The 14,486-nt window shown below is 39.4% G+C and overlaps 1 protein-coding gene across 15 annotated transcripts in view; it reads left to right on the top strand.

Annotated features, from left to right (window-relative positions):
* The window catches only part of DTNB (dystrobrevin beta), a 237,877-nt gene that overhangs the window by 183,802 nt on the left and 39,589 nt on the right, over window positions 1-14,486 (top strand). For all 15 annotated transcript variants that reach the window (XM_055327174.1, XM_055327178.1, XM_055327169.1 and 12 more), the window contains 2 exons: window positions 8,480-8,565; window positions 9,420-9,533. In XM_055327174.1, the coding sequence (XP_055183149.1) occupies window positions 8,480-8,565; window positions 9,420-9,533 (200 nt within the window). The remainder of the gene's footprint in view (window positions 1-8,479; window positions 8,566-9,419; window positions 9,534-14,486) is intronic.

Genomic DNA, 14,486 nt, shown 5'->3' with positions numbered 1-14,486 from the left:
CAGGGCAGCCCTGGTGGCGCAGCAGTTTAGCGCCGCCTGCAGCCAGGTGTAATCCTGGAGACCCAGGATCGAGTCCCACATCGGGCTTCCTGTATGGAGCCGGCTTCTCCCTCTGCCTGTGTCTCTGCCCCTCTCTCCCTCTGTCTCTATGAATAAATAAAATCTTTTTAAAAATTTAAATAAATAAATAAATAAATAAATAAATACAAATGCCATTACAAGAAAATCAGTAACCAAATTCTCTCATGAACATGGATGAAAAAAATCTTTAACAAAATATTACCGAATTGAATCCAGCAATATATAAAAAGGATAATACCCCACGATCAAGTGAGATTTATCCTAGGAATCAGATTTATTTAATACATAAAAATCAGCCAATGTAATTTGCCATATTAGTTTTAAAAAGTGAGTTATAAGATCATTTCAAGAGATACAGGGGCAGCCCTGGTGGCGCAGTGGTTTAGCGCCGCCCGCAGCCCAGGGCGTGATCCTGGAGACCTTGGACCGAGTCCCACGTCGGGCTCTCTGCATGGAGCCTGCTTCTCCCTCTGCCTGTGTCTCTGCCTCTCTCTCTCTCCCTCTGTGTCCCTATGAATAAATAAATAAAATCTTTTTTTTAAAAAAAAAGGTACAGAAAAAATATTTGACAATACACTGCCCATTTATAACATTTCTCAGTATATTAGAAGTAGAAGAAGCTTCTTCAATCTGATAAAGAACACCTACAAAAAACCTACAGCTAATATTATACTGAAAGGTTAAATTTTGGAGTATTTCCCCTACCTAATAATTGAGAGCAAGACAAAAGTGTCCACTTTGACCACCTCTATTCAGAATTATACTGGAGATCTTAGTACAAGAGGACAAGAATAAAAGGGCATAAATGTTGGAAAGGAAAAAGTAAAGCTGTTCTAACAACTACTGAGATTTAGCTACAGAAGGTTGTTGTTCAGGAAGAGCATTAAATCTGGAAGAAAGAAGAAGACAAAAGGAGGAAGGATCTGAGGCTGAAACAACAGACTATGTAAGCATGAACTGGGTCAGGCACACCCAGTGTGTGTCAGGGGGCTGTTTCAACCTCTCTGAGGGCCCTGGGCCTGGAGGTTTGTGTGGCCAGAGCCCAGAGAACAATACTTGGAGTGAAATTAGGCTGAACAGGCAGGCCAGATGTCTCAGAATCATCTTCTATAAACATAGTGTATTACTTTTAGAAATGTGTACCAACTTCATAGAGAAATACAGTAATGACAGCTTCCAGTGGAGAGTCTTGCTTTGTTTCTCCTCCAAAAACTAATGTATTTCTTTGGGTTTGTTTAGACCTCAAAATTATTTCCTTGAGAATCGAGTATTAGTCACACGTCTGACTCCCAATGTTAGAATTCTAAAGTTTAGTGAAAAGCAACGGAAAGGAATGGGGGATGTCAGGGAAAAAGAAAAGCTACATTTAATTAGTTATACCTTACACGTGTCCTCAGTCAGTCACAACTGTTCAAGTTATTTTAGAAATTAAAATTTGTAGAATTAAATATGTTGAGATAGTATTGTGGTTGACTTTTTTAAAGAAGTGTGTATTTAATGCCATTATATAGTCTTACTGACTTTACATTGTGCTTTTAAAATATTGTAAATAAAAGCTCCAAAGCCATTTGACCCTGAGAAGGAGGTCACAGTTCTTTCCTGCAAACAAGATAAGTCTGTTTACACCTGATAGTTTCTGATACCAATTTTCTAATTCGTGTGAAAATGATCATTGTTAGAATGGTCTTAAGACGAAATACTGATATGGTCCCTTTCATCTTCAGTTTGTTTTCCAAAGTGTAGTTATCTTATTAAATATTGGGCCTCTCAGGAAGGATTCTTCTTGACTAGATTTCTGTTAAACAGAAGACTACTAATCCGCTAATCTCTTGCTGATACAAATGCTTTGCATAAAGTGGGTGTAGTGCTCAAAAGAATTTATTTATAGCCTGCCAGATAGGCTTTGTATTGATTTTTTTTTCCAAAAAACTTCTTTCACAAAAAAAGACCATTAAATTACTTTAGCAGCCAGCATTGCACCCTGTGGTGTGCCTCAGTAGCAGAGCTATCCCATCTCTTTAGGTGACAACATGGCCACTGAAACCTCTTCAGACTGACCCTTGAACAAAGAAATTCAAGTTTGCTTAGATGAGCCAGGAGAGCTAATTTGTTTTCCTGGAGTGCCTAAATGCCTTTAAAAACAAAACAAAACAAAATTACAGCATGTGGTAAATCATAGTAATAACAGCAAAGTTTTAAAATTTCATCACCAACATCAGCAACATTAGATGTAATCCAAGGAGGGTTTTTCGTTTATTTTTCCAGTTTTTTTTCTTTATGAAAAATGTTGAAATTCATTATGGAAAACTTGGAAGAAATGTGAAGGGAAGGGGAACCTAACATATTTCCGAGAAGATTTTTTTCAGATAGCTCAGCCCAGCCTTTGCAGCCTTATCACTAATCCTGCTCCAAGCATGCACCATTCTAGAAATGTCCTTATGGCTTCTTACAAGTAAAGATCAGCAGTATCCATGTGGTGTTTTGCACACATTTAATGACTCAAAGCTCCTGTAAAATAGTAATTGTCAAATGTGGATACATGTTATAATCATGTGTGAAGCATTTAAAAAATAAAGAGCTCCTTGGCTTTGCTTCCAACCTACTAAATCAGAAAGAATCTCTGTGGCTTAGAGTCTATTATTTTTATTTAAAAAGGAAAAACAAGGGATGCCTGGGTGGCTCAGCGGTTGGGCGCCTGTCTTCGGCTCAGGTCGTAATCTTGGGATCCGAGATCAAGTCCCACATCGGGCTCCCTGCATGGAGCCTGCTTCTCCCTCTGCCTGTGTCTCTGCCTCTCTTTCTCTCTGTGTGTCTCTCATGAATAAATAAATAAAATCTTTAAAAAAAAAGAAAGGGAAAAACAAAACTTTGAGTATTCTGATTTACATCTAGATAGAGACCCACTACCCTAAAAATCATTGGGTTTTTGAGAGAGATTAATAATCCATAGCCCTCCAGTTAGTCCAAGTGAGATACAAAGAAAGCCTAGCTGGTATCAGGTACATCTCTTTGGAACTCATCCTGTCAAGTTCATACAAATGGGAAGCCTCTTGTCCTTTTTTTAGGAGGTTTTAGAAATGTGTACTACGAGGTTACACTGTGCTTACTGCATTGGCTTTCCTTGGTTTTGTATCATTTGCCCAGTTTTATCCGAAGGAGTCTTGTTTCTTATGCTATATTTTTCAGATGTATCTCCATCTCATTAAAGATGATGGAGCTCTGTGAGATTACCTAAACCTAAGAGAATGCTCATGTAACAGAAGAGATGATCCTCTTCACATCTCTTGCAGTAAATATTCCCATTTTACAGCCAAGAAAATATAACTCAGTAGATAGCAAAACCTAGGATTCCTCACTAGCCTATCTACTTCCATTCTGTCCCACTACAGTAAATTCTCCATGTAGGAGTCTAAACAGAGTTTGTTCATTTTTTATAAATTTTTTATTATACAATGGTTTTAGATTTACAGAAAAATTGCAAAGCTACTACAGAGTTTCCATACAACTCATGCTCCATTTCTCCTATTATTAACATCTTATGTTAGCATGGCATGCTTATTGCGATTAATGAGCCAATATTGATGCATTATTATTAACTAAAGTCTATACTTTATTCAGACTTTGTTAGTTTTTATCTAATGTCCCTTTTCTGTTCCAGAATTCCAACCAGGATGGCACATTACATTTAGTTGTCATGTCTCTTAGGCTCCTCTAGGCTATTAGCTTTTCTAACTCTCTTTTTTTTTATGACCTTGACAGTTTTCAGGAGTACTAGTCAAATACATTGTAGAATGTTTCTTAATTGATATTAGTCTCATGTTTTTCTCACAGACTCAAGTTATGACTTTTGAGGAGGAGGAAGTAAGCACCATTTTTCTTCCATTGTATCAAGGGTACATGTTACCAACATCATTTATCACTGTTGATGTTGACCTTAATCACTTGGCTAAGGTAGTGTTTGTCAGGTTTCTCCAACATAAAGTTACTCTTCTCTCTCTTTCCACACTGTCTTCTTTGGAAAAAAGTCACTACAGACAGCCTATACTAAAGGATTTGGAGTTTAGCTTCACCTCCTTGAAGGCAGAATATATACCTACATTATTTGGAATTGATTCCATATTTCCTAATTTAGAATCCTACAGTGGCTTCATACTACATTCAGAATGAAATGGAAACTCCTCTCCAACGCTAAAAGGCCCTTGGTGATTGGGACCCCAGGGTCATCTCCTAGAGTCAGCTACCATTTCAGCAGAGTCCACTCTATTCCATCAATACTGACACGAACACACCCAGATGGAGCAGCTGCAGGCCCTGGCTTTGGCCTAGCATGCCCCCTCTCTCAGATAGCACTTGGTTTGCTTCCCCACTTGACTCTCTGAGAGCCTTTTCATAATCACATCATTCAGAAAGTCTTCTGTCTCCGTTTATTCCATTTCATTACCCTATATTTTGTCATTAGATTTATCACTACTGATGGTCTGTACTTCTATCTTTGGTTTCTTATCTTTCTCTGCCAGCATAATGTAAGCTTCATGAGGGTGGGACTGTATCTTACTCACTCATGCATCCTACTTCCTTGAATAGTATCTAGCATATAGTAGGTGCGTACAAAATATTTGTCAAGTAAACAAATGAACTAGTTAATTTTTTAAAGAAATCATCCTTAGGTCTCTTGTGGTTGAAGTATTCTGAACTAATAATTCTTTCTGAACTAATTACCTTTCTGTCTTTTTTCTCTTCAGTATCCTAGAGGCATTTTAGGAAGAGAGACCTGGCCTTTTTTTTTTTTTTTTTTTTTAAAGAAGCACTATGGAGTTTAAAATAGTAAATAAACAAAATCCCAAGTTTCTCTGTTATTTAATGTACACTTGACTGTGTTTAAAATTTGATTGGATGAAATAAGCCATTCTCAGCATTTACCACTGGGTGCTCTCCCTGTGGTCCAGGTGAACTGCTGCCTCAGGGTATAAATCTTCCTCCCACACTGCTTTGTACTCAAGTAACAATACTTCCTGGTGCCAAAGAATCTCGCCTGGTTAAGAATTGCTGCTGATAATAAGTCTTGATTCCTATATTCCTCTCCTCTTTGAAAGAAGCCTCAACCCTGCAGTACTCAAAACTGAAAAGATTCTTTAGAAATTTCCAGTGAAGGAACACCTGGGTGGCTCCTCCATCCATTGCATATCTGCCCATGGCTCAGGATCCCAGAGTCCTGGGACTGAGTCCTACATGGGGCTCCCTGCTCGATGGGGAGTCTGCTTCTCCCTCTGCTGCTCCCCGTGCTTGTGCTGTCTCACTCACTCTCAAATAAATAAATAAAATATTTTAAAAACAAAAAATACATTTCCAGTGAAATGCTGTGAGGTTTTTGTTTGCCATCATGAAGCCAATTCCTTTTAGAGCACATTTCCCCATCCATAATTTTCCCTGATCCCACACTAGTAAGGAGCCATTTGTTTTAACTCCAGTTTTCAGGAATTGAAAATCTGTTATTTACAGCAGATTCAGTCTCAGGCAAGCCATTTTTCTGAGGTTCAGCTCTGATTCTCACAAGACTGTGGAATATAGAAAATTTGCTCAATTGGCTGTTGGTCCACTCTAGAGAAAGAAACATCACCTTTTTTTTCTCTTTTAAGAAAAAATATTTGGTAAAAACACCTCCCACCCACATTTGCTATACCTTTGTGCCCCTTTTTATTTAGGAAATCCCACATGAAAATAATTACTTATTGCATCTTTAAGCTGTAGACAGGAAACAAGGTTTCTGCTTCATGATTGGTCATGTTTTAGGTTTAACCAAGTGTATGCAGAGTGAAGCGTAGCTATTGCAGAGCCTTCATTTTGAGCTTCTATTCTGGTTAATGAAAAAAAAAGAAACATCACCTCTGCATCTTTTTTCCTAGTTTGTGGTGATTGGCTTCCATGTTCTTAAAGGAGGTGACAAGGGTCAGAAATGTCAGTGGATATGCAAATCAAAACCACAAATTATTTTGACAGAGAAGATATGCAAATGGCAATAAGCACATGAAAGCGTGCTCCATATATCAGTCATAGGGAAAATGCAAGTTGAATTCATAATGAAATACCACTTCACACCCACTAGGATAACTATGATCAAAAAGATGTACCATAACAAGTGTTGGCAAAGATACGGAAAAAAAAATGGAACTTTTATACATTGCTAGTGAGCACGTAAAATGGTGCAGCCACTTAGGAAAATAATTTAGCAGTTCCTCAAAAGACAGTTGCTAGGAAAGGTAATTCCATTCCTAGATATATACTCAAGAGAAATGAAAACCTATCTGTGCACAAAAATGTGTCCACAGATGTTGATAACAATATTATTCAGAATAGCCAAAACTGGTAGGAACTCAAATGCCCATCAACTGTTCAATGCATAAACAAAATGTGGTATATCCATGTAACCACCATTTACAATGGTTGTAACCAACCATTTATTCAGCCACAAAAAAGAATGAAGTGTTGATACATGGCTGCAACACAGATGAACCCTGAAAACATTTTGCTAAGTGAAAGAAGCCAGATGTAAAAGATCACATAAGATTCTATTTATATGATCTATCCAGAATAGGCAAATCCATACACGTAAAAAATAGGTTAGCAGTCTTCAGGGTATGGGTGTAGGGGGAATGGGGAATGACTGCTATTGGGTATGGGGTTTCTTTTGGGGATAATGAAAATGTTCTGGAATTAGATAGCCATGATAATCTCACAATCTTGTAAATATACTAAAAACCATTGAATTGGACAGTAATGGATTTTGAAGTCTGTATATTATATCTCAATTTATTTAAAAAAAAAACTAACAGGAGGTACATGGGTGGTACAGTTGTTTAGGTGTCCAGCTTTTGATTTCGGCTTAGATCATGATCTAAAGGTCCTGGGATCGAGCCCCACATTAGGCTCTGCACTCAGCACAGAGTCTGCTTGGGATTCTTTCTGTCCCTCTGCTCCTCCCCCCACTCGTGTGTGTGTGTGCTCTCTCTCTCTCTTTCTCAATAAATAATAAAAAATCTTTTTTTAAAAACCCACAATTATTATCTCACAGGCACTAGAATCTGGTTAAAACAAAAGACAATGACAAGTGTGACAATATGGAAAAATCACACTGACACTCATAGGTATTCTAAAATGGTACAGCTGGGCAGCCCTGGTGGCTCAGCGGTTTAGTGCTGCCTTCAGCCCAGGGTGTGATCCTGGAGACCCAGGATCGAGTCCCACATCAGGCTTCCTGCATGGAGCCTGTGTCTCCCTCTGCCTATGTCTCTGCTTCTCTCTCCTCTCTGTGTATTCTCATGAATAAATAAATAAAATTTTAAAATAAAAAATAAATAAAATGGTACGGCTACTTTGGAAAACAGTTGGACAGTTCCTCAAAATAGTAAATACAGGGTTACCATATAACTCAAGAATTCCACTCCTAGGTAATTACCCAAGAGAAATAAAAATATATTAACACAAAGACTTGTAAATGAAAATATGCAGCAACTTCATTTGTAACAGTCAAAAACTAGAAACAGTGGAATACTATTCAACAATAAAAGGAAGGAACACCTGATTCATGGAGCAATAGTGACAAATCTTAGAAACATGCTTAGTGGAAGCCAGAAACCAAAGACTACATATTGTATGAGTCCGTATATCTGAAGCTTCTAGAGAAAGCAAAACTATAGATAGAAAGCAGATCAGTGGTTGCCTGTGGTTGAGGATGAGAGTAGCAATTGACGACAAACCAGCATGAGGGAATTGTTTTGTGGTGATGGAAAATGTTCTAAAACTGGACTGTGGTGATTGGTTGCACAACTGTTTAAATCTTCTAAGACTCCATGAATGGTATATTTAAAAAGGGTGAATTTAGGGCAGTCCGGGGGCTCAGCAGTTTAGCACCGCCTTCAGCCCAGGGCCTGATCCTGAAACCCAGGATCGAGTTCCACGTCAGGCTCCCTGCATGGAGCCTGCTTCTCCCTCTGCCTGTGTCTCTACCTCTCTCTCTCTCTCTCTCTCTCTCATGAATAAATAAAATCTTTAAAAATAAATTAATTTAAAAAATGGGTGAATTTTATGGTATGTAAATTTTACCTCAAAAATGCATTTTAAAAAAATCAGTCTAGGGATCCCTGGGTGGCGCAGCGGTTTGGCGCCTGCCTTTGGCCCAGGGCACGATCCTGGAGACCCGGGATCGAATCCCACGTCGGGCTCCTGGTGCATGGAGCCTGCTTCTCCCTCTGCCTAGGTCTCTGCCTCTCTCTCTCATTCTGTGTGACTATCATAAATAAATAAAAATTAAAAAAAAATCAGTCTAGGACTCAGGATATCGTTTAATCACATACACATAAAACAAAAAGAAATTTAAAAACTTTCTTTCTCCTCACTGTAGACCCGTCCTCCTGCTGATTTGAGTTTTAACTTTGATGCCAACAAACAACAAAGACAGCTTATTGCAGAACTGGAAAACAAAAACAGGTAAGAATGCAGAGGTCAAGACAGCTTCTGAAGTCCAAGATCATCATGTGAGTATCTGATTCTCATTTTCCTTGCAGATTAGCTGGCTTTTGACCATAAAGGAAGATCCCACCTTAGTTAATATAGGCCAGACCAACCCGTGGGAATGCCCCTACTCTAATTTGTATATCCCTGCACGCTGACCATTCCGGGGTCCACAGCCCTGCTCCTGTGCCCTCAGGTGGATTCTTCCCCCAGTGCCTTCTCCCACCTGCCAGTTCCCCTCTCATGATTCCCTTTTCCACTCCAACCCCCTTCTGTTCTATCTGGTCATCTTTTCCCAGCCCATTGTACTGTGTGTGACTGTCTGGTCTCTCACAATAAAGCCATCTAAAGGCACGGAGACCAGACAGCCCACCAGTATGCCCTGAAAGGCAGAAACCAGGACAAGGAGATTGGATGTAACGTAACAGGCACAGGAAGAGGAAATGGCAGCTGTCATCACTCAGGAGCTCAAGAGGAAGAAGGAAGACAAAGACTCTGGGCACGTTAGCATATAGGACCCACATTAGGAGGTTGCAGGGAGTTCTTTTTTCCTTTCCCTAGAAAGGATCAGAGCATTCTGGTGGTGGGTTTCCTTTTGTGGAGATTTCTCAAGTTCTTGAGAAGAATATTTATATGGCTTGTTCTACCACAAAGGATTGTTTCATTGAGGAAATATGAAGGGGAACAGTGTTAAGAGGGTGGCTCTTTCACATCTGGGGCGTTTGGAAGCAGTCAGAACAAGATTGGTAGAGGCCACTGTACTAGAGTTAGAAGTCTTGACAGGAAAGGGTGAGCTGTGCAGCCATCTCTCTTTCATCTGTCCTCTCTAGGGAGATCCTGCAAGAGATTCAGCGTCTTCGCCTGGAACATGAGCAGGCTTCCCAGCCCACCCCCGAGAAGGCACAACAGAACCCCACGTTGTTGGCAGAGCTGCGGCTGCTGAGGTAAGTAGGGATACTGCACCACTGGCCACAAATGGTAATCTGCTATGGTAGGAATTTATGTGTCAGGAAACCAAACTAGTGGGATAGAAGCTGTTCATCACTATAACTAGTTGTGTTAGAACAAATGCATTCCACTCATTCTGTTACCACTTCAGGTGTTCAGATTCTATTATTAATGACCCTGAGAACTTTAGCCATCATTCCAGAACCAAGTCAACACCAGTCTCCAGTTCCACGACAACACAGCAGCGTGTATACTTTTGTGATTGCTATAAGAAAACCACTGTTCTACAATCAATTTTCCTATTTTGTTCATTAGCCTAACTTTAAAGACTCTTCTGTCCTAGTAGTATGTTCTCCTGGCACCTCATAGAGCAGGACTCTGTTGAAGGAGAGCTTGCTACCTGTGCACATCCTCAGACACAAAACCAAGTGGGAATCCCTTGCACCATGGCCATGGAACCTTCCCACTTCAACATAAATATAAACTGTCTCAGGGCTGGGAGACTAAAGGGCATGGGATCTGAATAAGGGTGTAGAGAGCAGCTTCAGCTCCCACTCAGATGCTATTTTGGAGGGAATGGAGAAATCTTCAGAAGAGCATAACATGAAAGTGATTGGATCAAAGCTATTAGGGTCTTATTTCCTATCAGTCTTAGAAAGATGTGTGTGTACTCTTTGGTAAGTGAAGAAGACATTTTGGACACTAAGTTAGTGACTTGATTTTCATAGACCTCTAAATGTCCAGAGAGTGGGTTTTTCTGTGTAGGTTGTAACATTTGACATGCCACACTTGATTTTTAATGTGCTCTCATCTGGGATTCTGCATAGCTGAATATCCTTTTTTAATTCTTCCTTTGGCTTAGGTCATTTAGCTTCCCAACCATGATTTCTTTTCCTGAAGAATAGAGATTATTGTTTTTTTATAACTATCTTTCTGTCTAGATTTATATCATTAATAAATAAGTCATAAAGAATTTAAGCTGTGCAGATGAAAATCATTAGAGATACAGAGATTTCCATTCTTCAGAAAATTCGTTTTAGTTTCTATATTTAATTGGGATTGAGGATTTGGTTGCTATGCGGTCCTCTGTTGCATGCCTGGGGTGTTAGCAGGTTGGTGCTGCAATAGGAAGTCTGGGAGAGCATTTGCTGCTGACTCAAGCCCAGTGTAACTCTAAACTCTCAGCATAAGATACAACTATTCCCTTTCCCCACCCCAGCTCTGGCACAAGTAACTATTTTGTATCTAGCAAAGCAAAAACGATTATACTCCTGTCTTAACTGTTACTGGAAGTGGGATTGCTGAAAGTCCTTAATTAAGCTGGAGGTGTCTGAAAAATATCATAGATTTAGTAGGCAAAGGGCTGAGTCAGGGGGTGTCATGTAGGCAGCAAGAAGCAGATTTTAACCAAATCCAAGGAGGTCTAACACTTAAGAAATCAGGAAGTATTTAATCTCAAAAGCAGCTTCCATTATCACTGAAGAAAGAGGGACTGTTTCATAAGTGTGCAGCATCAATTGGTTATGCATACAGACAAAACATACTGGCTCTCTGCTTCATACTACATACAGAAAACACCACTAGATGGATTTAACATGAAGACAAAACTTTAAAACTTTAGAAGAAAATGTAGGGAATGTCTTTTTTTTTTTTTAAGATTTTATTTATTTACTTGAGGGAGAGAAAGCAGGAGTGGGGGTGGGGCCAGGAACAGGGAGAGGGAGAAGCAGACTCCCTGCTGAGCAGGGAGCCCGACATGGGGCTCCATCCCAAGACCCTGGGATTATGACCTGAGCCGAAGGCAGGAGCTTAACCGACTGAGCCACCCAGGTGCCCCAGGAATTTCTTTAGGATCTTGGAATAGAAAATAATTTCTCAGAATACTAACCATGAAAGAAGTTGGTAAATTCATCTATATTCATATTAAGGCCTTTTGTTTATCAAAAGACAAATAAAGGGCAAGATTCATTTCTAGGTATCTGATGTCTTTATGGTTTTGATTGATCTATCTATCTAATCTATCTATCTATCCAGGAACTGCCAATCCCAGCTGGTATAATAAAAGAAGATAGAGAATTTCATTCTTAGGATTAGTGGTTATGGGGACGCCTGGGTGTCCCAATGGTTGAGCGCCTCCCTTCTGCCAGAGTGTGATCCTGAAGTCCTGGGATCGAGTCCCACGTTGGGCTCCCTGAGTGGAGCCTGCTTCTCCCTCTGCCTGTGTCTCTGCCTCTCTCTGTGTCTCTCATGAATAAATGAATAAAATCTTAAAAAAAAAAAAAAAAAAGGATTAGTGGTTATGAATCCTGACCACCAGGGCCATCTTCCCCCTTGATTATTATTTTTAATGGTATATTCATTACAATAACGTATATGACAACCATGCAAGATATGAAGCATAATGGTAAAATGAACGTGTGTGAACTCGTGTCCTACTCATATGTGGTTAAAATCATGTCATGTGTAAGTGCTCCTGGTCCCATTTCCTTGCTTCCACCTTCCCCCACAGAGCTCACCTCTATCCAGAATTTGGTTTATCATTCCTTACTTTTTAAACAGTATGATCAAATATATGATACATATATTAAAGTGTTTATTTTTGCTTTTTGAGTATTATAGAAATATTATATGTGTATAGTGAAGCCTTTTCTCCCCTCAGTATTATATTTCAGGATCCTAACATGTTGTTTGTAGCTAAAAGTTCATTCATTTTCACCACATATTATAATTATTTGTGTTTTTTTAAACTTTCTTTTTTTTATTATTTTATTTATTTATTTATTCATGAGAGACACAGAGAGAGAGGCAGAGACACAGGCAGAGGGAGAAGCCGGCTCCATGCAAGGAGCCATGCAAGGAGCCATGCAAGGAGCCCGATGTGGGACTCAATCCCAGGTCCTCAGGATCACACCCTGGGCTGCAGGCGGCGCTAAACCGCTGCGCCACCGGGGCTGCCCAATTATTTGGTTATGCTTAGCACAGAGAAAGAGTTCAGAGAACAAAGACTTTCTAGAAAATTGAATGAGTCAGTTTTTCTTTATTGCATTTATAGCTGTGCTGAAAATTTAGGGAGTATGAAGACTAAAAAACTGATTCCATCTTAAAAATTTATAATACCGTTTTGGGAATAAATTTAAAATAATTTTCTAGTCAGTTAACTAATATTGTATAGTGTTAGTAAGTAGTATGGGCCCTATGTTGTAAGAAATCTAAGTGGGTGGGTGCCTACTGGCTCAGTCAGTTAAGCATCCAATTCAAGAATCTCGGATCAGGTCTTGATCTCATGGTTGTGAGTTCAAGCCCCACATTAGGCTCCAAGCTGGGTATGGAAAAAATAATTTTAAAAAGGTGGGGTACCTGGGTAGCTCAGTTGGTTTAAGCATCTGCCTTCAGCTCAGGTCATGATCTCAGGGTCCTGGAATCAAGACCCAAGTCAGGCTCCCTGCTCAGCAGGGAGTCTGCTTCTCTCTCTTCCTCTTCTCCCCTCCCCTGCTCATTCTCTCTGCTTCTCTCTCTCTCTCTCTCAAATAAAAAGATAAAATCTTTTAAAAAGGAAGCTACATGTATATATATAAGCTATAAGCTTATATACATATATATACTACAAGCAATTAGACCCATGGAGGTAGTGGAATTTGAGCTAGACCATGAAAGGTAGGGATGATGATGTGGATGGAGTCTGGGATAAAACACTGAGAAGTGGAGTTGGGGTTCAGCATGATCCCCCAAATAACTATGATACATTTCAGAGGAGGGAAGGAGTCTTGGAGCTAAGAATTTATTTCAGGCATCCATTGCATTAATTTTTCAAGTGCCAGTGATAAGAGATAAAAGTAGTTGAATAATTGAGACCAGATTCTAGAGAGCCTTAAGTGATAGGTGATTGGAAATCCTTGGAGGATTTCAAACAATGATTGTGTTAACTTCACTAGATGTTAACTGAATACATACTGAACGTGTGATATTCTCTTAATCATTCCGTACACGCAAAAACTCATCATCCCCTGACCTCAAGGATTTTGCATCATGGTAGGAATGACAGCAATGCAAGGTAAAATAAATTAAGTGCCACAGAGAAGCACCAGTTGCTCTGGCGATTAATTGAGCAGGATCTGATACCTACTGAAGTAATTAGGGGCAGCTTCCTGGGAAGAGTGACGTTTGGGTTGGATGCTAAAGACTAAATGTAAGAAATGGGGGAATGACTGTGAGCGGTGAAATGATAGGGTCTGTTTAGGGAAAAGGGAACCATCAGCTAGACATCCAGACATGGAAGGGAATAGAAGGTAGGGATGGGAATGCAGGTGGGGTCTGGAGCAGCTCTCCCTGATAGAAATATAATGTGAATCACATATATAATTAAAACTTTTCAAAAAAAAAAAAAACTTTTCTAACAACCACAATGAGAAACTAAAAGGAAATGGGTGCCATTAATTTTAAAACTATCTTTTCCTTAATCTGATTTTTCCAAAATATTACCATTTCAACATGTAATCCACATTTTTAAAAAATAAGATATTTTACTTTTTTTTTACATTAAGGTTTTGAAATCCAGTGCATCTTGATTCAGAATAGCCATGTTTCAAGTATTTAGTAGTTACATATGGCTAGTGCTTACTCGAGTGGACAGCCGAGGCATGGATTGTGCGAGGCGAGAGTGTTAGTGATGCTAGAAATTCTCCTACTGAGAGTATTACAGAGGATGGTGGAATAAACAGTTTTTCTTTCAGTAGCATTGTAAAGTTCATAGAACACTTTCATACCTATTATTTTATTTGATCCTCAAAATACTGCTATTGTTGTTTGTAGTCAGTCCCATTATAGCAAAGAGAAAATTGAGGATCTTACACAGTAAGTGACTTGTCCAGGGTTGTGGTATTTAGTAAGTGGTGGGCCTTAAGTCTCTTGATTTCTATTCCCTTTCACCGTAACAGTTGAAATCAGGATTA

The sequence above is a fragment of the Nyctereutes procyonoides genome, unplaced genomic scaffold, assembly GCF_905146905.1.
Source record: "Nyctereutes procyonoides isolate TBG_1078 unplaced genomic scaffold, NYPRO_anot_genome, whole genome shotgun sequence".
Lineage (NCBI taxonomy): Eukaryota > Metazoa > Chordata > Mammalia > Carnivora > Canidae > Nyctereutes > Nyctereutes procyonoides.
The sequence above is the reverse complement of the archived record's forward strand: the minus strand, read 5'-3'. Positions and strand labels throughout refer to the sequence as shown.